The 26,817-nt window shown below is 47.4% G+C and overlaps 1 protein-coding gene and 1 long non-coding RNA gene across 4 annotated transcripts in view; one reads left to right on the top strand and one right to left on the bottom strand.

The window, feature by feature from the left end:
- Nucleotides 1-16,421: 16,421 nt before the first annotated feature.
- LOC128796748 (uncharacterized) lies at nt 16,422-17,410 on the bottom strand. The gene is made up of 3 exons (XR_008433886.1): nt 17,305-17,410; nt 16,962-17,028; nt 16,422-16,788 (listed from the first exon to the last, which is right to left on the bottom strand). It is a non-coding gene; the product is annotated as an uncharacterized LOC128796748 (long non-coding RNA).
- A 6,978-nt stretch (nt 17,411-24,388) lies between these two features.
- Nucleotides 24,389-26,817, top strand: part of DOK5 (docking protein 5) — a 31,332-nt gene continuing 28,903 nt past the window's right edge. For all 3 annotated transcript variants that reach the window (XM_053958872.1, XM_053958871.1, XM_053958869.1), the window contains exon 1: nt 24,389-24,555. In XM_053958872.1, the coding sequence (XP_053814847.1) occupies nt 24,490-24,555 (66 nt within the window). In that variant the 5' untranslated portion in view covers nt 24,389-24,489. The remainder of the gene's footprint in view (nt 24,556-26,817) is intronic.

Genomic DNA, 26,817 nt, shown 5'->3' with positions numbered 1-26,817 from the left:
CATTTGCATGCACAAATCTGGGGAGTTTTTAAATATCTGAAGTTACACAGCAATCAAGTGGTATCAATCTCATTTCTAACAGTTAATCATCATCTTAAGTATTTTTATATGGGGAGCAATGAGATGTTTTTAAATTATCCTGACAGTATTTCAACCAAAGGGAATAAACAGGCAGTGAACCAGGTCCTGTAAGTGATTTTCCAGCTTTATAGCTCTGCTGGGGTCTGGGAAATCAGGTGTGCAACTGAAGTATTTAAAATCAGAAGCAGGTAAAATTCTCCAGGTTACAGCCCTGAAAGATAAATAGTGACAGTCTCCACATTCCATCTGACTTGCACAGGACAACGACACTGATTCAAAGCACTGAGTAATCCCCTGAGCAGTTTTCAGAGGGATTGAGGTTAATGTTTCGTACTGAACACAAAGCACAGGTGATGCTGAGGATTGCTGTATCCCATGTGCTGCCCTTCCATTTCCCATTTTCCTGCATTTACCTTCAGAAATCATAATTACACTAATGAACCTCTCTGCCTATTGCTTGTCTGACAAGGAAATCACTTTCAGACACTTGAAAAACCCAGCACAGGAATTACTCAGCTGGCTAAGAGTTTGGATGTGAGCTATCCCTCACTTTTAAAAGCCATTAGGAAGGCTCTTGACACGTGGAATATTCGAGCTGGAATCTGATGAGGAGAAGCAGCAAAGGAAAGACAAGTTGCAGTCTGGATGAATTTACTGCCAAGGCTAAACGACTTTTCAGCAGCCCTCATTTCCCAAGGAACAGCTGGTTGAATTCTCTGAGCCAGCTGCTGATCAAAAAAAAAATGCAAAATCAGAGGTGGGGATTGCAATAGGTGTTAGACACCCTTCAGAATCCCGCGGGGGCTTCAGGGCAGGCAGGAATTCCAGCCTCAAAAAAGGGATTTTTCTTCCAGCTTCTTCAGGGTGGAGTGCTCACAGCCTCAAGCGATGCATATTGTGAAGTTGGGTCTTCAAAATTAGGAAGCAATGAAAAGACAGAGTTTAGGTGTTGGGAACTTGGTTTTGCAGCAAGACCTTGAGGCTCAGATGTATTCCCAAAAGTAACACCCTGGAGCCTGCTGTTCCCATGGACTCCCTGCTTCCCATTTCCTTGTGCATTGAAAATCCAGTTGTTAGTTAAACAGCTTATTAATTAACACAGGAGACCTGCCTTTCTCCATCCCTCCAGATCCTGAGGGGTCACCTTCAGGTGTTGCTGCCAAAAATGCAATTTCCAGCCTGAGTGCCCCTTGGTTTGAAAACTCCTCTGCAGCCCCAGAGATCCTCTGGAGTTCTGCTTAAAATAAAAAAGCAGCACTGCTGGGAAAGGCAGAGTTAAACCCTGCTATTGTAACTGCAGGTGAAGCTGGGGGGAGGAAATGCTGATGTGTGACTCCAGCGCAGGAGGATGAATGATTTCTTTATTATAACTATGCTATAACACATTAATAGACTATTTAAAGGAGATACTAAAACTACAAACCTACTTGTTCTGACTGCCAAATCTAACTCCTCACAACTCGTGCCCCTCTCTGAGAGCCCAGCCACAGGTGGGTTGGATTGGATTGGATTGGATTGGATTGGATTGGATTGGGTTGGATTGGATTGGGTTGGATTGGATTGGATTGGGCTGGATTGGGTTGGATTGGATTGGATTGGATTGGATTGGATTGGATTGGATTGGGTTGGGTTGGATTGGATTGGATTGGATTGGGTTGGATTGGATTGGGTTGGATTGGATTGGGTTGGGTTGGATTGGATTGGATTGGATTGGGTTGGATTGGATTGGATTGGATTGGGTTGGGTTGGATTGGATTGGATTGGATTGGGTTGGGTTGGATTGGGTTGGATTGGATTGGATTGGGTTGGATTGGGTTGGATTGGGTTGGATTGGATTGGATTGGATTGGATTGGGTTGGGTTGGATTGGATTGGATTGGATTGGGTTGGATTGGATTGGATTGGGTTGGATTGGATTGGATTGGTTTGGGTTGGGTTGGATTGGATTGGATTGGATTGGATTGGATTGGGTTGGGTTGGATTGGATTGGATTGGGTTGGGTTGGGTTGGGTTGGATTGGGTTGGATTGGATTGGATTGGATTGGGTTGGATTGGATTGGATTGGATTGGGTTGGGTTGGATTGGATTGGGTTGGATTGGGTTGGATTGGGTTGGATTGGGTTGGATTGGATTGGATTGGATTGGCCACCAGGCTCAAACAATCCTCACCAGAATCCAACCAAGCAATCCCCCCAGGTAAACAATTCTCCAAACACATTCCACACAGGGAAAACAAGGAGCAGAAACAGAAATTGTTTTCTCTTTCTTTCTCTCTGTGCTTCTCTATTAAAAAATCCTGAGAGAGAGAGAAGGATGTACTGCCACACCCTGCCCCATCCCCAGAGGGCAGAACACAGCCCAGCACTTCCCACTAAAATACCCCAATAAAGGAGTGGGGAAAGGCCTCTTGGTGAGGATCAGCGGCACTTCCATCCCCAACCAGCTCATTTTCCACCTCAGTCTCCTTCCCTTTGGTGCTGTCTGCAAATCCTGGGAGGCAGCTCTGCAGCGTGCTGTGGGTTTGATCCCTTTGTACCTCTGGAGCAGCAGTTCTGATAGCGTTCCTCTCGATTTAGCATGGACTAAATGCAAGCTGTAACATTTTATTAAACTGTTCCCACTTCTTCAGCTTGCTGAGATGCTGGATGGTTAGCAAAAAAAAAAAAAAAAAAAAAAAAAAGGATTAACAGAATGCTACATTCATTTTTTCTCTAACTTCTGGGTCAAATTTAATCAGCTTACAAGGCAAAGAATGCTTTCTGCCACAGCAGTAAACACAGCTGGGATCCAAGTGGAGCTGTTGGGGGCAGGAAAAAGGCTCATGCAGTTGGATTGTCAGCTAAATTCTGCTTTCAGGCTCTTTCTCACTGCTTGTGATCCTTGGGAGAAAGAGGCAGTTTGTCATTTCAGCAGGCCAGGTTGTCTGGGCCCCAGGATCGCTCATGTGGCTCCTGTCAGACTTTCCTCATTGCTAAGAAATCCCAGCCCAAGTGCTGAAGGAGAACATTTATTTCTTCAGTGAAGCCCGAGTGGAGGGTCAGAAATAGAGAGAAAACAGATTTATTGTGTGAGGCGGGGTGGGGTCTGCCCTGGCCTGCTTAAAATAATTTTTATTATTTTTACAATAATCAAAGCTGTCTGCAGTGTTGCACAAGGTGAGACCCCAGTAAAGGCAGGGGAAGGCTGGGCATTTATCATCCATTTATCAAATTCCCCACTCCTGGTCTGCACAGCCTCGTCTGCACTGGGGAACAACAGAGCAGGGAAAAGGAGGAGTCTGACTTCCCTGAGAAAATGGGGGGAAAAAGACTTTCTGTCAAATATTGACCAAGAAAATGGTGACATAAAACATTATCCTTCAGAGACCTTCTTAATTCTGACAGTTCCAGTGTAAATTCGGTGGAGGGATCTGTTTTGGTTGCACTTCACCAGGATAATGTAGCTCCAGGATAATGTGCTTTTTCCCAAATGCCCCACTGTGCTTTCAGCCATTTACATTTCTGACACCCTAATGCACACTCTCTGCTGCTGAAATGAATGTTCCACTAAAAGAATTCAATAGAATCCTAATTTGTTTTTATCTAATTATGTGTCCTTTCAGCTGGCCCTCAGGAGAATTCAGCTCCTTATCTCACTGCTGGGATGATCCACCCAGAAGGAATTTTGGAGGGGTTTTTTTTGACATCTGAGTGCAATAAAACAGCTCTGGAGTATCCCAGTTCTGGCATAAGCTGTGCCAGGGTTTGTAGAACATCAGGGAATTTCTGGACCTGCAGAACAAATGGGAAGATTTTTGGCTTGAGCACAGCAGCATCTCCAGGTGTTTTTGGGAGGCAGGGAATGCACGTGGGAAAAGCAGGACACTATTCCCCATCCTCTCCCTCCAGTGCCCAGCACCTTGGCTGCTGGTTTTGCCATTTTTTCATTGAAATTTCCTCCAGAAATTTTTAAATTTTGTTTTCTTCAGTCAGATTCTCACCTAGGCCATGTTGCAGTGAAAAGCAGATTTATTTTTTTTCCCCTGGAGTTTTTAAAATGCTCAGAAAAGTGTTTCTCTCTTTTTTTTTTTTTTCTTTACAGGCAATGCCAGTGTGGCTTAATTAGAGGGAAAGCAAGGAGGTTCATAAAGCACTGCTGTATTAATTACTACTGAAATATTACAGGTAGCATGGGGAACACAAATCTCGTGGAATAATTTCACCAAAATCTGTGACTTTCTCTATGTTTTCCAACTCCTGCTTCTAGTCTGACTGAACCCAAACCAGAATATCATTTTCTGATCACAATATTTTTTTTTCTCCAATTGTTTGTAAAGCAGTGAGTTGTACAGCATGTTGTGAATATTAGAAAGCATTTCCTTGCTTGGTCAGGAGCCAGCAATAAAAGAAATTATAATGAGCTAATTTCAATTCCAAATGAACTCATTCCTGTGCTGGCTGCTGAAAATGCATGAGCCACTGGCACAAGCAATTTGCACTCTCCCTTTTTCTTCCTGCATGCCCACAGCAAACATCCAGGCTGGAAGAATTCAAAATGAGCAGGTTGGAGAAGAAAATGACCACCTGCTACAGGAGTGGCATTGTCTGGCCTGGCTCCTGAGCTCCTGATCCACCCAGAGCGCTCCAGGAAAGCTTCACAGGCACCAGAGCAGGACTGTGCTGCCTCGGGTTGTCTGAAATGTCAGCAGGTTGTGTAAAATACGTGTGGTATAAAATATTGTATGAAATATGAGCAGGTCGTATAAAATATCTGTTGTATAAAATATTGCTGTGTGAAACCCGAGCAGGTTGTATAAAACATCTATTGTATAAAGTATTGTTGTGTGAAATATGAGCAGGTTATGTAAAATATCTATTGTATAAAATATTGTTGTGTGAAATATGAGCAGGTCGTATAAAATATCTATTGTATAAAATATTGTTGTGTGAAATCCAAACAGGTTGTATAAAATATCTGTTGTATAAAATATTGTATGAAATATGAGCAGGTTGTGTAAAATATCTATTGTATAAAATATTGTGTGAAATATGAGCAGGTTGTATAAAATACATATTGTATAAAATATTGTATGAAATATGAGCAGGTTATGTAAAATATCTATTGTATAAAATATTGTTGTGTGAAATATGAGCAGGTTGTATAAAATATCTGTTGTATAAAATACTGTTTGTGAAATCCCAGCAGGCTGTATAAAACATCTATTGTATAAAGTATTGTTGTGTGAAATCCAAACAGGTTGTATAAAATATCTATTGTATAAAATAATGTTGTGTGAAATATGAGCAGGTTGTGTAAAATATCTATTGTATAAAATATTGCTGTGTGAAATCCCAGCAGGTTGTATAAAATATTGTATGAAATCCAAGCAGGTTGTATAAAATATCTATTTATAAAACACTGCTGTGTGAAGTCCCAGCAGGTTGTATAAAATATCTATTTATAAAACACTGTTGTGTGAAGTCCCAGCAGGTTGTATAAAATATCTATTTATAAAACACTGCTGTGTGAAGTCCCAGCAGGCTGTAAGGGATGAGGAGAATCCTGCTCTGTGCCAGCCTGGGGTGGGGCTCACCTGCTCTGGTCAGGTCACAGAATGAACAAGTGCAAAAATCACTTTTTCAGCTCAGTTTGGGTCTGATTCAGGTCTGAAGCTCCAGAATGAGGGGCATAAAGGTGCTTAAAGCCCTGAATTCCTCCCTCTAAAACACCAGTTTGGGTAGTGGCTAATCCTTTTTAAATTGAAGTCCCTGAACAAGCTCTTAAAAGCCCATCAAATGTCCCCCTGCTCTTGTCCCAAAATTGCCAAGATTGAGATGAAAAGATATCGACTCTGTTTTCTGCTCCCATATTTCCAAAGTGTTCCAAAGGATTTTTGGTATCAGGAGTCAGTGCTTCAACACAGACTTTAAATGCCTTGAGGGATTTAAATTTATATAATATATATATATTTAATATTATATATATTTTATGTAATTTATATATTTATTATTACTATAGTATTAAATATTATCAATATATTATTAAAGATATAATTTATATATTTAAATTTATAAGAGGGATTTTATCTTTGTTTTTTAGTTTGGGAAGTCTTGTGGCAATCAAACTGTGAATCTGCTAAAATCTGTGGCAACACAGCCTAGGAGATGTCAGCAAGGCTGTTCTCTGTGGGAGAAAAAGGAACTGCAGCTCGTTAAATTGGGATGTAATTCCAACCAATAGTCAAAAATACAAAATGTTCTGGTGGAAGGTGCCCCTGCCCATGGCAGGGGGTTGGAACTGGGTGGTCTCTAGGCTCCCTTCCAACCCAAACCCAAATTCTGTGATTTGAGGATTCTTTTCTAAGCTAAAACTCAGCAGATTTCTCCTCCTCCTCCTCCTTCCCTCAGAGGTGTCCTTCCCTACCTGCCCTTCCCATTTACTCTGGATGCTTTTAAACAGACACCAAATACTAATTTTTGAGAGCATTTGAAACCCCAGTTCACTCTTCCCAACAGCTCCAGGCTTTCATGCTCAAGCTGGGACAAAACTGATGATTAATCAGCCAAGCCAGTGACTGGAAATCGGATTTTGAGTCAGCAGCCTCAGTTTCCTCTGCTCAAGGAGGGGAAAATCGACCTTTGTACCTGTCAGGAGCACTGACTCAGTGCTCACAAACGATGTGCACTGCTGGAAAGACAAGCCAGGGCTGCAAATCCCCCTTTTATTTTGCCTCAGTGCTTCAGATGGGCCTGGGGAAGAGCCTCAGGCTCCTCCTGTCTCACCCAGTTATTGCCCAGCAGCAGGAATGCTGTCTCCAAATGAACCAGTCCTCACTGTGAGGTGAGCTGGGATCCCAGCTGGAGCTGGCCTTTGTCCTGGGGCTGACTGGGAATCCAGGCTTTGTCCTGGACTGGGAATCTGGATTTTATCCTGGGAGTGACTGGGAATCTGAATTTTCTCCTGGGAGTGACTGGGAATGTGGGATTTATCCTGGGACTGACTGGGAATCTGGATTTTATCCTGGGGCTGACTGGGAATCCAGGCTTTGTCCTGGACTGGGAATCCGGGCTTTGTCCTGGACTGGGAATCCGGGCTTTGTCCTGGACTGGGAATCTGGATTTTATCCTGGGAGTGACTGGGAATCCAGGCTTTGTCCTGGGACTGACTGGGAATCTGGATTTTATCCTGGGAGTGACTGGGAATCTGGGATTTGTCCTGGGACTGACTGGGAATCTGAATTTTCTCCTGGGAGCGTCTGGGAATGTGGGATTTATCCTGGGAGTGACTGGGAATGTGGGATTTATCCTGGAACTGACTGGGAATGTGGATTTTATCCTGGGGCTGACTGGGAATCTGGATTTTGTCCTGGACTGGGAATCCAGGCTTTGTCCTGGACTGGGAATCTGGGCTTTGTCCTGGGGCTGACTGGGAATCTGAATTTTCTCCTGGGAGTGTCTGGGACTGCGGGATTTATCCTGGGACTGACTGGGAATCTGGATTTTATCCTGGGGCTGACTGGGAATCCAGGCTTTGTCCTGGACTGGGAATCTGCTGGCACAGAGCAGGAAAATCCTCCCTGGGCAGTGCTGGGTGGGCACAGGTGCCATCCTGCTGCCCCTGACCCCACCCTGCCTCCCCTGGGTGAGGAAGAGGCAGAGGGCGAGGAGGCTGAGGGATGTCTGGTTCTGTTGTTTCTCTCTGGAGATGCTCTGCAAGAACCAAATTGTGCTTCTGCCAGAACTGGGTGGAGATTTGGGCAGCAGCAGCAGAGAGAACAATTCCTGTTGGCAGCACACGCCCAGAGCAATCCAGAACATCCTGAGGATGCTCTGGCACCCCAGCTGGGATTCAAATATGGTCTAAAATAGAAAGCAAAGCAATTAACCTGCAAAATTAACTGCTGGGGTTATTCAGTGGAGCAATCCAGGACTTCCAGAGGATGAGCATTCCACACCCTGCTCCATCCATCTCCAGCTGATCCCAGCAGAACTTCCTGGAGGGCTTGGAGTAAGAACACTCTGAAAACATGATTTTACAACACTGAGTGTTTTGGTGAGCTCACTTTCCCCTCTCCCCTCTCCTCAAATCTGTGATTTAAGTGTGACTGGACAATGTGCTGAGGTAAAAACTCCAATTCCAGCCAAGGTGAAGGATTCTTCCCTTCATTTCTTCTAATTCAGCTTAATTGCAAAATATTTGGTGTGATATTAAGTTTGGCTTCAGACTGGTGGCATGGTAATGGTTTTAATTTTCTCTCTCAGCTTGAAGCCTGCCTTGTAAACATTGGCTGACAGGCATATCTTTCATCTCACTGACAGCAAACTGATCTGTCAAAAACCCCAATTAATATTCCGAGAGGGAGAAGAAAAGTAATGCAATTCAAATCAGGTTAAATCACTTAAAATTTGGGATTCCTCCCTCTGAATCTCTCAGGTGCCTCTTGAAGGTGTCATTGTGCACGTGGGCTGTCCAGCTGCAGTGGAACTCTGGCTGTTTGTGCCTCCAGGACGAGGTTCAGGGGTTTATTTGAGTGTCCTTGTCCTGCCCAGCTCTGCCCTGGGCTGCCCAGTGCTCCTTCCCTAAGTCATTCACTGCTGTTTCCATCCCTCCTGCATTTCCCTCAGCGAGAACGCTGTTGATTTCCATGCCTCCCGTGAGCTGAAGATCTCTGATAATTTCTTATTTACATTTTAAAAGCCACCAAGTCAAGCTGACAGCACTCCCTGCACACTTTGAAGAGGCTTCTCAGTGCTCAAATCGCTTCTCTGCTGAGCTGTGGTTGAAATTCAGGGATTGCAGAGGGCCAAGTGCTGCTCCTGCAATAAATTTCCTGGTCTTGTAAGGCAGCTGAGAGCGGGGTTTGATCCTGTTGTTAATCACCATAATGGTAAACAAACCCTAATGTTGGGAAAGCATTAAAGGCAATGAAAAACAACATTGCAGAGGGAAGTGGCGGGTGGCTGCATTTGCTCATTATCCACTGAATAACCCCAGCAGTTAATGCCTTTGCAGGCTAATTGCTTTGCTTTCTATTTTTGACCAGAAAAGTCATATTTGAATACAAATTGGGCTGCCATGTTTATCATGTTTATCATGGAGCATTTTTTTTTTAATGACTAATTAACTTTCTTTTGCATTTAAACCACTAAAGCCAATTGAACTCCAGGCTCACGAGCACCACTCTCCTCTTTGGGGAGCACATTTAAAATTCCAGCAAGATGATCTGAAATGCTTTATTAGCTCTTAGACCCTCACTTCAGATCACCCAAAAATCAAAGTGATGCTACAAAAGACTGATTGTCGTGTGAATTGCAGAGTTCTCTGCTGTTTGCAGAGCAAACTGATGAAATACAGACGTGTATACGAAATATTGTTCAGGAGAGATCATTGCAGGCACTCCAGTTAAATCTGTCCATTTGCCACAGTAATTGTTCTTTTACAGTAACAGTGGGGGCTGGGAAAGAATGATTTGGTTTCTGAAGATTGAGTTTTGGATTGGAGGTTTTTTTTCCCTCTGTAAATCACAAAATCTTGTGACTTTTGCCTGATCCCCACCTCGTCCCCAGCCCAGAGCTCTGAGTGCCACCTCCAGGAATTCCTTGGGCACCTCCAGGGATGGGCACTGCAAACCTCCCTGGGCAGTTCCAGTCCCTGACCCCCTTTCCATGGGGAAATTCCTGCTGGTGCCCACCCTGAGCTCCCCTGGCCCAGCCTGGGGCTGTTCCCTCTCCTCCTGTCCCTGTTCCCTGGAGCAGAGCCCGACCCCCCCGGCTGTCCCCTCCTGGCAGGGAATTCCAGAGAGGGAAAAGATCCCTCTGCATCCTCCTTTGCTCCAGGCTGAGCCCCTTCCCAGCCCCCTCAGGGATCCTCCAGCCCCTTCCCAGCCCCCTCAGGAATTCTCCAGCCCCTTCCCAGCCCCCTCAGGAATTCTCCAGCTCCCTCAGGGATTCTCCAGCCCCTTCCCAGCTCCCTCAGGGATTCTCCAGCCCCTTCCCAGCTCCCTCAGGGATTCTCCAGCCCCTTCCCAGCTCCCTCAGGAATTCTCCAGCCCCTTCCCAGCTCCCTCAGGGATTCTCCAGCCCCTTCCCAGCTCCCTCAGGAATTCTCCAGCCCCTTCCCAGCTCCCTCAGGGATTCCCCAGCCCCTTCCCAGCCCCTTTCCCTGCTCTGGCCATGCTCCAGCCCCTCAGTGTCCCTCTTGTGAGGGCCAGAACTGGCCAGTGTCACCTCCCCAGTGCCCAGCACAGAGGGACAGTCCCTGCCCTTCTGGCCACGCTATTTTTGATACAATTTTTCTGGTTTTTTAGGCCAGTGGCATCCTGGCTTGTCCACAAAGGTGAGTGAATGCCTGCAGATGGTTTAGCCCGAGGGAATGATGTATTTTTAACAAATTGTAATTGCAGCACGCATTTCCATGGCAGAGAGCTCACGCACAGCTCAGTGCCTGAACACACTTGCTGATTTTAGTTCGTATTTGGATCACTCCCTTTTGCAGCTCCAAATGCACAACACTGAAAATCCTTCCGGACAGGGTAACAGGAAATGCTCTCCTCACACAACTTTGGTCACTAGGGGGTTTTATTGACTGAGTGCCATTTTGGGCTTGCATTTATTTAAAACCCCAAATACATGCCAGTGAGGTGTGTCCTGAGCTGACCTGCCAGTTTTATTTTTTCTGTCTTTTTTTTTTTTTTTTTTGGGGGGGGGGGTGGGGGGAAATGAGTGCCACAGGGGCAGCAAAAGCAACTTCTGTTGTTCTGTTTAATCCAGCATTTGCTGAATTCCAACACGATCCCTGCCAGGTATTGCCAGAGAAGCTGGATCTGCCATCCTGCCCGGGTGTGCAGATGTTCCAGGCTCTGCCTGCCAACTTCCCAGAAGATTTTCTCTCTCGGACTGGGTTACTAAGACAACAGCTCCACTCGATTCTTTGAAGCCAATTCATTATTCGAACGAGCAGAACGAGTCCTTCTGCCACTCCTTGCGCTTCTCCAGTCATTTTTAGCTCTCACATTGCCTCGGGCTGGTTGCAGGGTGCTGACTTGTTAATTATGCAGCCTCTCTGTTCTCTGGAAGCCTCAGAAGGTGCTGGCAGATGCTGCTGGACCCGTTCTCAGCGAGATCCTGGTCTGGGATGCTGCTGTGTGACAGCCACAGGAGGATCAGCTCGGGCCCAAAAGGCAAATTCTGGGTTTCTGGTACATATTCATGAACAAACCCATCAAAAGGAGGTGGCAGCACGTTGTGGTTCTGAATTATTGTGATTCACTTCAGTGTAACGTGATCCGTGTAACACGCACTGCACTGAGAATCAAACAGGGGGAGGAGAACAAACACATTTGGCTTGAGAAGGATTTCTTTAAATGTCCTGAAAAACAAAAATGAATGATCCCTAAGGAATCCAGGAACGTGGCTGAGCTGCAGCATTACAGAAATCCAGTGTTCCTACATCGTTGTCAGTGGTCTCTGTGATGGACCAGAGGGATCCATGGATTGATTTAAGATTAGTCCTTCCAACATTTTTAAGACTGAGCAGTGAAATGATTTTGTTGTCTTCAGTCCTCAATTTGAGGCACTTAAAAAACCCAAAAACTGAACATGAGCTTCCTGGAGATTTGATCATTGCTATAAATTTTTCATTGAGCGTGCTCCAGGATAATGAAGATGGTTGGGAAGCCTGGATAGAGGGAGAAAGGTTAGCTGAAGGAAACATCCTAATTGCATAAATCATTACTCCAGGGCAAAATGTAATGAGAATTTTTTCAAACATGAGCTGTCTGCACTCAGACATCTCTTTAACCTCGTGCCATCATGCCACACCAATAATTGTTAATTTTAAATGAATTTCTCTTCCACCTCCATGTCACTGATGCTTTTGATTATTCTGCAGGAATCACAACAATCCTCAGGACTGATTTCCATATCAAAATAGCGTCTAGGTCCCCTGGTGGGAGCAGGTGACACTTGTGGCCATGCAGATCTCAAATTAAAGGGCTGCTCTGGTGTGACTGTGAGGACTGAGGTACCTTGTTTGGTGACAGTCCATCCTAATTCTGCCATGGATTTTTCTGTAGAAAATCCAGATTTTGGGGTTAAATCCGCACTGCACATCATCCTCCCTCAGTGACAGCCCAGGGTTTGGCACACAGGGCTCACTCACAGTGAGCAGATGTTCCACTGAGGCACTTCCCTGGGTCTGGACCACCTCTGGCTCCTGAGCAGGAGTCAAAACCTCCCACTCAGTGATGCTGAAGGATTTCAGCTTTTGTATTTTCCATCTATTTGTAACCCTGCAGTTCTTCAGTGTGCAACTCCAAGCTCCACACCCAGTGTGAGCTGCTGCTTCCCCATTTGGGGCAGACACAATTCCTCTCCAGGCCTGGCAGTCAAGGACCCCTCACTGCCTCAGGGCCCAGAGATGGAAACAAAAGTGAGTTAGGGCAGCAAATTTGGGCTAAATTACTTCATTACCTGAAGATTAACCCCCAATATGCAAATAGATTAAACTTATAAAAGTATGAAAACCTGTCATCCATTCTGGCTGCAGCCCCTGGAGGGGGGGCTTTGTCTGCCTGAAATGTACCTGAAGGCCCTTCAATAAATATAACAGCTTTTTATTCCTTTAATTCTGTCTGGATTCTGTTTTTTTTTTTTTTTTTTTTTTTGCCTGAAAAGGCATCAACAGGACGTGGTGGGGGAAATTTCTTTGCAGTGGCAGGTGAAAAACTGGAGCAAGACTAAAGGAAGGTTTTTATTCAGGAAGGGCCTGGTTTGAAGGAGCGATTGTGAGGCCCCATCCCTCCCCTCGATGCCTCCGTGTGCTTGCTCACATTTCCACAGGAAAAAATCATCTGCCACCTTCAGCTTTTCCCTCCCACTGGGAGAAATGCAAATCTCCCTTTAGCTCACTAAAATACGGCCAGCTTTGCCCCGGAGCTCTCCTTCCTAACCTGCTCCTCACCCCCAGGGATGCCATCACTGGAATCTTGTCCTTTTTCTCCCTTCCAGCAGACAAATGAAGCTTTTTGTCTATGGTTCTGTTGGCTTTTCAGCACAGAAAGTTTAAAATTCTCAAGCAGCCAAGATTCCAACATTTGTCTTATTTTTCTCTCTTTTCTAACGAGCTGCAGGTTTGATGCAAATCCCATTGAGCTCCCGGTGTGTGTCGGATGGTTTTCCTTCCTCTTGCAGAGCTGCTTTTCCTTCTGTTCCCTGCTAGGGAGAGGTGAGAGCCTCCACCAGCTGCTGTCTGGGCTGGGTGTCGTGCTCCTAATGCTCCTTGTCTGCTCGCCAGCATCCTTTGCAGAGCTGGGATAACGCCAGAAGAGGGAAATTGGGCTTAAAAAAAAAAAAAAAAAAAAAAAAAAAAGAAGAAGAGGTGATTTAACATTTTGCCTGTAAATTAAAAACACCAAAAAAAACCCCAACCAAATTTAAAAAAAAAAAACACAACTAAACAAAACAAAACCCCCAAAGCCCACTACCCCAATACCTACATGGCAGAGCTTTATGGGGTTTCATGCAATTATGGGGCTTTAACAAAGGGTGTTTTTAATTGTCTCGTGCTCCTTTACGTGGTAGATTCAGGCAAGGATGTTTCCTGTAATCAAAGCTGCTCTGGAGCACAAACCAGGCAGATTCCCACCAGCAGCACTGCAGGGAGGGAGGGAGGGGACATTTCCAGCCTCTGGGTGCCTCTTTGCAGGGAAGTTTTGGGGTGGCACACCCCAAAATTTGCCTCCTCCTGGCTGCCGTGAGGTGCTGTGCTGGACCAGGAGTGCTTTTGGCACAGCACCAAAGGGCAGCAGCGTTTTTGTTGGAATTTGTGCTGGCTTTGACATGTCGGGGTCAGGAGAAGAGCTGAGATTCCAGCACTTAGTGATGGTAAATAAAAGTGATGTCGTGAGGGTGGCTGCAGGAAGGAAAGCCAGTGGGGTTTAGGTGTCACTTCAGCTCCTGCTGCTCTGCAATACTGGAGGTGCTGAGGGCTCCTCCCTGCCCTGACTGTGACCGTGAGGCAGACTCACAGGGAGCAATGTGAATCACAAATACGATTTTTTGACAAGGTTGTTGGGTTGGCTTTTCAAAAATTCTTCATCTTCCCCAAAGCCTTGAAGATTGATCAGCCCCTCAGTGCCTGGGCACATCAGACTGGAAGGTTCCATTGCAACTGCAGTGGCTTCATCTTCCAAACGAATGCTTTTATCTTCCTTTTTTTTTCCTTTTTTTTTCAAGTACTTTCTGACCGATCCTAAAATTCTTGTCACCGAAAGACTGAGGAGTTGTGAGCAGAGCTGTAATATTTGCTTTTATCTGTCATGTATATTTTCACTTGCTTTGAGTTAATTTGTCACATATTTTATAATTACCATTAACCATCTGAAACCTTCTCTGGATCAAATGCTCTGCCAGCGTGGCCGTTTGCAGGCACTCGCTTTCAATTAAGCAGATTTTTAAATAAACCTTTTGATCTTTTTTTATATTTTCAGGGCCTGCCTTTTAGCTTCACCACACTGGATTCTGGCTTCTGGTTCATGAGTTTTGAGCAACCTTTTTGCCCAAATATCCTTGAAAATACTGCAAAGTTCACTACATAGGCTGATTTCATTTATACTTTTTTGTATAAATTATGTTATTTATATATACATAACATATGTATGTATATGTTACATTTTTTTTCTGTTAAATTATATTATTGAACTGTTAGGAGGTCTTTTCCCTCCTCTCCTATATGTACCAGTAAAAATATTTCCCAGCTCAATGAATCCTTTGCATTAAGCTACAAGGAGCAATTTAGTTTCCATATGTGCAAGGTATATTTAATTTAATTTTTTTTTTTTTTTATGTGTGGATTGTGCTTCCTTAAAGCCTGGACTGCTCTTTTTTTTTTTTTCTTTTTTTTATTTGACTCAGCTCCAAAAGTGCACACAGAGTTTATTGCTTTGCCTTCCAGTCCTGCAGTGCAATTGTTTCTGTTCTGGAATGTTTGGGGAATCTCTCCCTGCCAGATAAGGACACATCAAAGCCTTTAATAGTTTATTTTACAGGGAGATTTTGGAGTCTTTCTAATCTGCTGGCAGGATTGCTTATCTTCTGCGCTGCCACTTGTTGAGTGAAAGGATAATCTTCCTTTTGGGTGAGGTTGGGAATTTTAGAGCAAAAAGTGCCCATGTGAGAGGAGTTTTTTGTGGTGCTTCTGCTGGGCTTCAGGGAGGTGAGTGAGCCCAGATCAGGTTTGCATCCTGCTCAGCTGCCAGCACGAACCACAAAAAGAGCCAGGAAAGTAAAATCAACAGAACTATATAGAAAAAGGTTTCCTGCCTTTCTTCTAGAAATGAAGGTACAAGCAAAAAAATGTCAGCGAATCCGTTGCAAAATGTTTTCTGGGATTACTGAGGTGGTCTGGGCTGAGATGCCCTTTAAGGAATGGGCAGGACTAAATCAAAACTCCACTCACATATTCTGATGCTGGTAACTAAAAGATGCTTCAAACCAAGCTGTTCTTCAGGGTCCTGTTGTTATTCTGAAATTAAAATGCCTAGAAATGTAATGTATAAAATTAATGAAAACCAACTGGTGATGTTAAAGGGGCTGGGGCTTTAAAAAAGTCAGATTTTCACCTTTTCAATGCAGTTTTGAGAGGTGGCAACAACACCTGAACATATCGAAAATGCACGGAGAGATTCCACTGGATATAAATTTTATTATTTCCTGTCAGTGGTTTCAAGGTTTTGTCACAATGCAGTGGAGTCAAATCCCTTAATTTAAGTTGGATACAGGAAAAAAAGCTCCAGGAGAAAAGCCACTAAAGAACTTTATCCATCCAAATCACCAATTGCTTACACTTTTAAAGTAAGAAATGTCACAAAACCTTTAATAATAGCAATAACAGGTTTGTGGTTTGCTCATTAAAACGCCGAGTTGCTAAGCTCATTTAAAAAGACAATCTGTGTAATTAGATTTGCAATTATACATTTTGTTTAGTGGCAAACAGTTTGAGACAAAGCAGAAAATGTGACGGTGACATTAAATATTCCCCAGAAATGCTTTTTAGCAAAGCTGCCCAAAGGAGGGCTGAGAGAAAGGGCCGGTTCTCATCAGAGGCAATAACATTTGTTAAAGTTTGGTGTCAGGGAAATGAAGTGTCCCAGGGTGGGAGGAGGATGACAGCAGAGCTCCAGTGCCATGGAAACAAACACTCATCCCTGATTCATGCCATGGCTCCATCCCAGCATCGCTTGTGCTGTCCTGAGCTGAGCCACAGCTGGGAACTGCATCCTGAGCTGATCCATCCAACGGCCCCTCCATCTCCCGGGCAGGTGAGATTAACCCTCCCAATTAACCCTCCCAATTAACCCTCCCAATTAACCAAGGAGCTGCTTGGTCCTCTCACAGCAGCCTGGCCGTGCCATGGGTGACCAAAGTGTCCCCAGGGGCCACAAACAGCTCCGTGTGTGATGTGAGATAAGTCACCCCTATTTGCACTGAGGGATGAAATCGCTGAAGTCATCGAGGGATTTCGCCACTGTTGGCTCGTGTGTTGTCCCAGGATGTTCAGAAAAGAGGGAACAAGCTGCCAGAAAAGTGATTACTGGGTGGCATCTCTCCAGATCCAGGGGACTGCTGACCAGGAAGTCCTGCTGGTGGCCAGAGGAGCGGCCCTGACAGCCCGAATGTCATCACTGCTGTCCCCACCTTCTGCAGGAACGTTTTCCATCCTGTGTGAATTCCTGCAGGGAAAGATTGACTGTGGAGGAGAACTTCACGTGGTGAGAGCCCGCCTGGAGTCCTGCAGCCAGCTCTGGGGCCCAGCTCTGGCAGGAGCTGGAGCTGCTGGAGAGACCCAGAGGGGGCACCAGGATGGGCAGAGGGATGGAGCAGCTCTGCTGGCACAGTTGCTCACCTGGGCAGGAGAAGCTTTGGGGTGAGCTCAGTGTGGCCTTGCAGGGCCTGAAGGAGCTGCAGGAAACCTGGAGAGAGAGTTTGGACAGGGATGAGGGGACAGGACACAGGGAATGGCTTCAAACTGCCAGAGAACAGGGCTGGATGGGATATTGGGGAGGAATTGTTCCCTGTTTGGAGACCCTGAGGCAAACTCCCAAAACAAAGGACAAACCCACATGTCCACAGGTGCAGGCTGGGCTGAAGGGAGTGAAATTCTGCCAGTTTGGATTTACTGAACCTCCAGCCAAGAGTTACAACAAGCAGATACCAATTCCTCCAGAAAAAAAGAAAAATCCCCAAACCTCCTAACTGCTGTTATTGATGGAGAGTGAGAGCAGGGCTTTGGAATTACTCATCCATCATTCAGGGAACAAGGCCTGGAACAGCCGTGGCTCAAACACCATTCCAGGGGTGAGGCCATTCATTTGTGATGTCACCGTGGCACTGCTCTAATTGAGGTGCACGCTGCAGGCTCCTGATGAGTCAGGGCTGCACCTTCCACTGCTCCTGGTCAGGAATTCCCAAGAGTGGCAGGAGAGGAATGAATCCCTGCCCTCATCTTCCTGCGTGAGGCCAGGGGGGAGCTGGCACTGCTGCAAGCACAATAAAACCCCTGGAATCCTCTCTCACTGCTGCCAGGCTCTGCTTGCTCTTTGCCCTCTGCCTAAACCCTCCCAAATCCACTGCAAAACGGGCAAATCCTGCAGTGCCAAAGCCACAAATGCAATGACCAGGCTCCCCCGGGACCTGCAGAGGGAGGCAGCCAAGCCCCAGTGAAAATCCATCCAGAGCTGGGCTTCCTTCAGCCCTTCTGAAAATCCCAAAGCACGCAGGTGATTCCTGGAGCAGCACAGCCATGCCCACAATTCCTGCAGTGGTGCCAGGAGCAGGATTGCTGCCGGATTTTCCAGCTTTGGACAGATAATGTTGTTACAGCTGCAATTTAAAATGACTTCTCCCATTCCCACCTTTTTTTTTTTTTTTTTTTTTTTTGGCCGTGGTTTGTTTTGAAAGAGAAGGGTCTAAGTGTATAAATTCACAAGGACTCGCCCTGAATGACCAAAATTTGAATTTCAATACTCTTAAGTAACCCCTAAGAGTCCTACAATAATGCTGTTATGAGGTTTTAATACAATATTTATATATATATATAAATATATAAAATATATAAAATAAATATATAAATATATATATATTTAATACAATATTTAAGTTTCAGCACATTTTGTTGTGGGTTATGGAGAACACAGGTTCAGTAATTCCTCAGCACTGCATTTTATAACAATTTCTAGCCTTTTTGCCACCCGAATTCACTTGTTATTAATATTCATATAGCATTTAAACTGCTTTGTAAACGACTGATTGGAAAAATGTGAGCATAAAGTGAGATAGATGTGTCTGGCCACAAATAATGACAGAGTGAAATTTGAATTAATGTAACATTTAAATATCAGTGAGGAAACAGAGGCACTGCTGACAGGACTTGTTAATGTTGGGCAGGGCAGGTTTCTCAGGCTGGCTTTGTTGGCTGAATTTATGAATTTATCAGTGGATATTTTGTAATTTTTGTATATTTATTTGTATATTTATTATATGTATTTCTAGCCATGCCTCTTTCTGCTGCTAATCCGTGCGTGTTCCCCCGGTCAGATGAGTCCCCAGAGCCAGGAGAGCAAAGCCACCTGTGCTAATGAACCCCCGTTTGAAATAATTTACACAATCTGCAATATTTTCCGTGTGAATTGCAGGGAAATCAAGGATAATTGGGTGGCTCTGCTGAGTTCCTCGGGACGGAGCTGCAGGAGACAGGGCTGCAAATCCCACCCACGCCGGGAGAGCCTTGAGTCATGGTGGAAAACTTTGGCGGAAAACTTGGTAAACTTTGGGTGATAATTGCAAAATAATGTTATTGAGATATTCTACAGTCAGAACCCCTGAGTTTGTGCACTGCTTTTGGGTGACCTGGCACGGAATTGAAATCCACTCTTGGCAAAATTCTGTTTCCTGCAGAGGGGGGAAGACAAAATCCACCCTTGCCACCTTCCCAAGCTCCAGGGCGGCGGGACAGCTTTGGCTTTTCCTGCCTTGCAGTCCTGGGGAATGCTCTTTGTTTTCCAATTCATTCCTTTGATTTGTTGATTTTATCTAGCCCAAACGCTCGTGCAAATGTAACCCTGCCCAAGGGAATGGCAAAATCCAGCCCCCAAATCTGCTGCTCCTAAGGCAGCACAAAATAACAAACTGCCTGCTAAACTGGCACTGTTTGGTGTCTTCTCCAAATGCCATCTGCAAGGACTATAGTTAGAATATCTCCTTTCTCCCAGCTCACTTAACAGCAATAAAAAGATAAAAAAACCACAAAATTCCAAGCGTAGATTTTCTGCAGCAATAAGTGCTAAGAGCTGCGCTGAGGCAGGAGAAGGATTTGCCTTGCAGAATTCTTGGGAGGAATCCTGCTCTGTGCACAGTGACATGGCAGCCCTGTTAATCGATTATTTATTGTCATTAAATATTGATTATCCTGCTGGCAGGCACTTCCCTGCTTGCTGCACAACGAGCTCTGTGCCTTGCCTGCTGCTAGGATGGGGTTTTTTTAATCAGCTGAATGTTCAGTCTCATGAATTCCCATGTTTTGGCACTGGCTGACATCTGCACAGTAATCCTGTGTGCATTTCACTCATGCAGCGAAACCTGATGTGTTTAAAAATCACCAGAGTGAATAAAGATGTTTTATCCAAGGGTCCTGCCCTCACTCCACCGGGGAATGCTCGAATTTATGCCCAATTTTATGGGTGTTTCCTAAATTCTGTGACCCAGCTCCTCAGCCTGAAGCCTGACAGAGCTGGACAGTGCCCGAGTCTTAAAACAGATTGTGGGTGATGTACAGAGAAATGTGCACAGGAGGGGATGGAACAGCAGGGAAAAGTACCTGAGAAATCTTCATTTCAGCAGAATTCATTCACTCAAAATTAATTAGCACCATGACACATAAGTGGGGAAGGAATTTCTGAGCAGTTTTATGCTGTGGATCCAGCACTTGCACCAGAGGAGAACGAGCCACAGTCATGAGGCAAAATGAATCAAATCTCTGCATTCTGAAAGAAAGAAATTTGGGATGAACTCCTCTTTTTTTTTTTTTTTTTTTTTTTGTCTTTCTCCAAAATTAAATGATCCGAGGCAACACTTTGCAAAAGGAGAATAAGGGATTTCTAAGTCTGCAGTAACATGAGGAAACCCATGGACTTTTATTAATAATTGGAATCTCTTATTTCACTCATTACCTGTTGTAACTCCTCATGGCTAGAACTCGTCCAAATTCACAATTCCCACTGCAAAAATCAGGAGGAAATGTCAAAAAATGGTAGGGGAGCATTTCATAAATAAATATTGACGTGTGTTACAGAGTTCCAGAAAATAATTTCAGGGTGATCAAATGAGAAACTTTCTTTTTTTTATTTTGTTTGTTTTTTTTTTTTCTTTTTTTTCCTTGTTTTTTTGTTTTTTTGTTTTTTGTTTTTAATCAGGAAATGCTTGACTTCACGATATAACTTCCATGGTAAATATTGCTTCCTGAAATTAAGTAGTTTTTTTTATCCTTTAATTTGGGATCTCCCAGAGATGTTTGGCAGATTTCAGCCATGATGAAATTATATCCTGAAATTCTTTTCCTTTTATTGCCAATATTATTGCAATATTGGCAATAATAAAATAAATAAATAAATAAATAAATAAAAATCTTCCTATTTCTTAGGAAGGGTCTCATGCTGCAGATAAATAAGAGAAATGTAACTTCCTTTTCAAATGTCAGGATGGCATTTTGGGGAAAACTGAGTTAAAATTTGTGATTTGTGTTTGCAGGGGGCTAAAAGCAACGAGCTCATTGCCAGGCAGCACAATGAGAGTTTTGACGAGATTAAAATATAAAAGTAATCCACTTAAATTATTAACAACTGGCTGGTGCTTCAAAGTGACCCTTGGCTCTTATCTTCCCCAGAAATAATAGCAAAAATATTGGCATTAAAAGGAAAAGAATTTCAGTGACAGCTTATTAAAGAGGTTTTTGACAGCTTGGAATGTGGATGAAGATAAATGTAGTGCTGCATTTCCTTGTGGTGAGGGCTAATGGTCAGCAGACCCAGGGAAAGGAAAGGATTCCTGTCAAACCAACCAGGGCCCACATTTATGTATTAAAAAGTGGGAAACAAGTTTTTTTTCCTGGAGATAGCACCGAGGGGAAAACCTGAACAATGCGATTTTCTGGCACATTCTTGGAATGTATTGCCCACGTGGGAATTAAAGTGCATTTTCTCTTTGAACCGTGGCGTGTGTAAGGGATTTATGCTGTTCAAAGGGAAGATGTAAGTGGCCTCTAATATCCTAATTCATCAAAGAATAAGCACAGGCTTAAATCCACCTTGACTTAGCCAAGCTCTCAGGAATGTGTTTACCTGCAGGAATTTGCCAGTGACTGATGAAACCAGCAGTGAGTGTTTACAGCTCCTGCCAGGGATTAGAAGAAACATCTGAACTTGTTGAAAAGCCACCTTAAAGTGGCTCTGTCACTTCTTCCCTGCTCCAAATGTCTTTGAAACCCAGCCAAGCCTCTCTGGGTTTGTTTATTATTGTTACTTTTTAATCCTGGCTTTAGAAGTCACTTGATGCTTCCAGCACTAGTACTGAACAAAAGGGCATTTCTCGGTAATTCTGCAGCCTGGGCTTTGCCACGTGCAGCTGCTGTGTGGGGATTTCAGGGCATGGTTTGGGCTGGAGGGATCCTAAAGCTCTTCCTGCTCCATCCCTTCCACTGGCCCAGCCTGGCCTTGGGCACTGCCGGGGATCCAGGGGCAGCCACAGCTGCTCTGGGCACCTGTGCCAGGGAACAATTCCTCCCCAATATCCCACCCGAACCTCCTCTCTGGCAGTTTGAAGCCATTCCCTGTGTCCTGTCCCTCCATCCCTGTCCAAACTCTCTCTCCAGGTTTCCTGCAGCTCCTTCAGGCCCTGCAAGGCCACACTGAGCTCACCCCAAAGCTTCTCCTGTCCAGGTGAGCAACCCCAGCTGTGCCAGCATTTCTTTATAGGAGGGATGTTCCATCCCTCTGATCAGCCTGGTGGCCTCAAGGTCATATTCCAGATTTATCTCAGAATATTCCTCTAATTTCTGGCGTGTTTTGGTGCACGGGGGTGGAAGGTTCTGCTGTTTCTGGCTGAAGCTGTTTTATTTGATGCATTCTGTAAAAAAAGCTCTGTGAAAAGGAGCGGGAAGTGTAAAATCCCAAAGCGAGGAGAGCAGACTTGCCTCCTCTATCCTCAGTGAATCAGTCCTTCAGCTGGAGAGCCCTCTGAAATCCTCTCCATCAATTAATATTTCGCAAAGCCTCACAAAGCATAATCACCTCTTCAAGCAAGAGCTGCGAGCACCACGCTGCCAGCACAGCACTCCGGGCTGCCCGAAATGATGGAGCCACACATCCAAACCAGACAGGGGCCGCTTCTGTCACAGGTGGATTTAGCCTCGATAATCTTTTCCCACCTAAATGAGTCTTTGATTCTGTGATCTAAATAAATATGGGCAGCTCTTCCCCACGGCCCTGAGCTCAGCCCAGCTGGGGCTGCTCTCCCTGGCGTGCTCCGTGGTGCGTCCCTGCTCTGCCATCTTTGCTGGCCCATTTGTGATTTCCAGCTCAGGATAATTCCCAAAGTCAAAGCCCCGCGTCTGGCTGACCTCCTTGGGCTGTATTTGTGGCTCTAATAAAAGCTGTTTTGCAGAGCTGAGCAGTCCCTTTTCCAGGACATGGTATTTATAGCGTGCCACTGGCAGGTGACCCGTGAGGAGCCACCAGAGCCCCTCTCTGCTGCATCTCCGGAGTGCTTGGCACTGTTTGCACTTTCTGGGAAAAGGAGAACTTGGAGCCACAGAAGGCAACCCCAGGGCCCGGTGCCAGGTCCTTACTGCGACCACACATTGCCCTTAAAAAACACGGCTCAGGCTCCTGGGACATTCCCCCGGCGTGAGGCACGGGGCAGCAGCTCGGCTTACCCGCCCCTCGTCCTTGGGAGGAGATTCCGGAGAATCCCGCCTGAATTCCAGGCATCCAAAAGTCTTTCTGGGAAAGCCACTTTGCTGGGGGGGAAGCCACAGGGCTGAGGCGGGGGGCGCAGCACGGAGGGGCTGCTCAGGGCGGGCTCGGCTCGGCTGCAGGGTGCGGGATGGGGGCGAGGGTGCGGGCACGGAGCAGCGGGGAGCACAGGGAGTGCGGGCACGGAGCAGCGGGGAGCACAGGGAGTGCGGGCACGGAGCAGCGGGGAGCACAGGGAGTGCGGACGGGAGCTGAGACAGCTCCGTGCCCGGCCCGGGCCGCTCGGGGCTTGGTGCGGGACGGAGTTTTGATGAGATTAAAATACAACAGTAATCCACTTAAATTATTCTTAAATTTCTCTGAGGGGCGGTGCGGGTCGCTCCAGGAGTGCTGCGGGTCGCTCCAGAGGGCGGTGCGGGGCGGTGCGGGTCGCTCCGGGGGCGCTCCGGGGACGCTCCCGTCCCTGCCGGGCCGGTGCGGCTTGTTCGGAGGGGCGGTGCGGCAGGAGGAGCGGTGTCCGTCCCGGGGCGGTGCTGTCGGTCCCGGGGCGGTGCTGTCGGTCCCGGGGCGGTGCTGTCCCTCCCGGGGCGCTGCTCTGTCCCTCCCGGGGCGGTGCTGTCGGTCCCGGGGCGGTGCTGTCCCTCCCGGGGCGCTGCTCTGTCCCTCCCGGGGCGGTGCTGTCGGTCCCAGGGCGGTGCTGTCGCTCCCGGGGCGGTTCTGTGTCGGTCCCGGGGCGGTGCTGTGTCCCTCCCGGGGCGGTGCTGTCGCTCCCGGGGCGGTTCTGTGTCCCTCCCGGGGCGGTGCTGTCGGTCCCGGGGCGGTGCTGTCCCTCCCGGGGCGGTGCTGTCCCTCCCGGGGCGGTGCTGTGTCTCTCCCGGGGCGGTGCTGTCCCTCCCGGGGCGGTGCTGTGTCGGTCCCGGGGCGGTGCTGCCGCTGCCGGGGCGGTGCTGTGTCCCTCCCGGGGCGGTGCTGTCGCTCCCGGGGCGGTGCTGTGTCTCTCCCGGGGCGGTGCTGTCCCTCCCGGGGCGGTTCTGTGTCCCTCCCGGGGCGGTGCTGTGTCGGTCCCGAGGCGTTGCTCTCGGTCCCGGGGCGGTGCTGTCGGTCCCGGGGCGGTGCTGTCCCTCCCGGGGCGGTGCTGTCCCTCCCGGGGCGGTGCTGTGTCTCTCCCGGGGCGGTGCTGTCGCTCCCGGGGCGGTGCTGTGTCTCTCCCGGGGCGGTGCTCTCGGTCCCGGGGCGGTGCTGTGTCTCTCCCGGGGCGGTGCTGTCCCTCCCGGGGCGGTGCTGTGTCCCTCCCGGGGCGGTTCTGTGTCGCTCCCGGGGCGGTGCTGCCGCTGCCGGGGCGCGGCTGGCGCTGCTCGGCCATGCGGGCGGGCTGAGCGGCGCCGCCGCCGCCTGTCCCGGGCGAGGATGGCCTCCAATTTCAACGACATCGTGAAGCAGGGCTACGTGCGCATCCGGAGCCGGCGGCTGGGGGTGAGTGCCCGGGGGAGCCTGCCCAGGGCTGGGCATTGTGCTATTTAGGGTTTTTTTTTTGCTATTTTTTTTTTCCCTGCCACTCCTTTGTCCTCCTTTTGCAAACTGAGCTGGGTGGGTTTTTCCGCAGGAAACAAAAAGGTGGGGAGAGAGGAACGAAGGCACCTGAACACTGTGTTATGTGTAGGTGTGGATGGATATATTCCTTTTCTCCTCTCTCTCCCGTCGGGAGCCGGGGATGCTGCGCTGCCTCCAACCCGCTGTCCCTGCCCTGAGCTCCGAGCGCTGCTCCGGGAGCACCCGGGGCTGGGGGCCGTGCCCCGGGCTGGGGCTGCGGGGAGCTCCGGGCAGGGCAGCGCTGAGCGCTCTGGAGCCGCTCAGGTGCTCCGCTTCCTGCTGCCACTCGGGCTTTGGGGTCCTGCGTGGGACAGGTGAAGCTTTGCGGTGTCTTCGGGGCTTTTAGAGTCGCTTGAGTTGAGCGAAATGAAGATTCACGCAGCCCCCCTTCAGCCGCTGGTTTAATATTTGGAGTTATTTTCGCGTTGTTCTGCTGCCGTGGCGTGTTCCCGGTTCCGGCTGTGGGCAGGGCAGCTCCCCGCAGGAGCTGGGCTGGGATGAGCCCTGAAATTCCAGGGCTGCTCCTCCAGTGCAGGGGCTCCCCCGAGCCGGCAGGGGATGGGACTGGAGAGCTCCGTGTCCCTGAGGGAGCCTGGCTCAGGGGGGATGCGCCTGGAGGGAGGCTTTGTGTATATGAAACATTTCAGTTGCTGTATCAGCCTCTCAGGACCGCAAAGAAACTGATTTATTGTGTTTGTTAAAAACCGTTGGCTTGCCAGCTCAGAATTTGTTAATTTGGGGGAGTGTCTGTGATCCCCTGCAAGCTTTTGCTGCCTCACTGCAGTTACAGTTCCCTTCTCTTGCTGTACCCGTGGGCAATGACTTCTCCACAGTTTTGGGAACTTGCATCTATCTCCCAGGCTGTTTTGGAAACAGGAAAGATTGAGAAGTCTTCCATCAGGCTGGATTTCTCATCCCTGCCCTCGCAGGCACAGCTCACTCTGTAAAACCCTGAGGTCCTGTGGCATTTTGGGGGAATGCCGTTCGGAGAGCGCTCGTAGTAAATCGGGCACAACTGGTGTGCCCTGGTTCAGTCTCATTACTGAACACATATCAGTGCTCAGTGTGCTCTGGCATAAAGGATGACAGAGACTGAACTGTGATGCATTTTTCCATGCTGTAACAGTAAAGCTCCGTGAAGAAGGTTTACCTAAGCCCACAACAGCTGTAAATGCTGTCAGTGCTGGTGCCTTTCCTTTATTAAGGCTTTCCAGACCACTCTGAGGGTGCTGCTGCTGAGGAAGTGCTGGATGCCCTCTTAGGAGATGTGCATGTGACAGCTGTAAAAGAGCAATTTCTCTCCCTCCTCTACTCAGAGCACACTGGGAGGTGCTTCTTGAATCGACCTAAAAGACATTAAAAGCGAGATTTGGGTCTCCAGACTGCTCTCCCTGCAAAACTGATGACTTGGATGAGGTATCATTAGAAAGAGCATTATGTGAAATATTCTTCCTCTTTTTTATGGGCCTACAGCCTACAAAGTGTAGGTTTGCTGGCTTGTTGGGTTTTTTTACAGACCATACACAGGTTATAATTCAGGGCTGCTTAGTTTCCAGCTTGGGAAGTGCTGGCCCACGACTCGAGAGCAGATGTGGCTGCAGATTCTTCCTGGAGCGTTTTCTGTAAGCTGCTCACAGCCCTGTGCCCTGATGTGCAGCAGCCAAGCAGAAATGGGTAATTTCCATCAGTCTGGGATCTCTAAAGGCAGGGCTGGAGCGTGTCCCTGCCCCTTGGTGCCTCTTCCTCCTGGCTGCAGGTGTGATGGGACACCTGGAGCTGGCTGAGCTCCTGGCTTCAGCAGGAGCCTGAATTCGGTCTCACTCAGTGGCTGCTGTCAGCTTGGCTCCTTCAGAGCGTGAAGGATTTATGCCTAAAGGTTGTTTTGGGCTGGGGAGGGCTGTGGGACACCCAGGAGCTGGGAAGGGAAAAAATACTTCGGAGTATAAAAGAGTGACTTTTTATCAGACAACTTCCCCACGCTGTGAGAACATCAGGAAGGCCGAGGCTGCTGCAGCCCCCGCAGGATTGCTGGTTCATTGAGAGGGATCTCGCGCTCCCTGTGGGGCAGGATGTGAGTGGGAGTCGCTGAAATCCATTCCCGTGTTCTGGTGGCACAGCTGTAATCAGAGCATTGTCTCCCCAGGC

Source organism: Vidua chalybeata, chromosome 17, assembly GCF_026979565.1.
Source record: "Vidua chalybeata isolate OUT-0048 chromosome 17, bVidCha1 merged haplotype, whole genome shotgun sequence".
Taxonomy (NCBI): Eukaryota; Metazoa; Chordata; class Aves; order Passeriformes; family Viduidae; genus Vidua; species Vidua chalybeata.
This window is presented reverse-complemented; position numbering and strand designations above follow the sequence as displayed.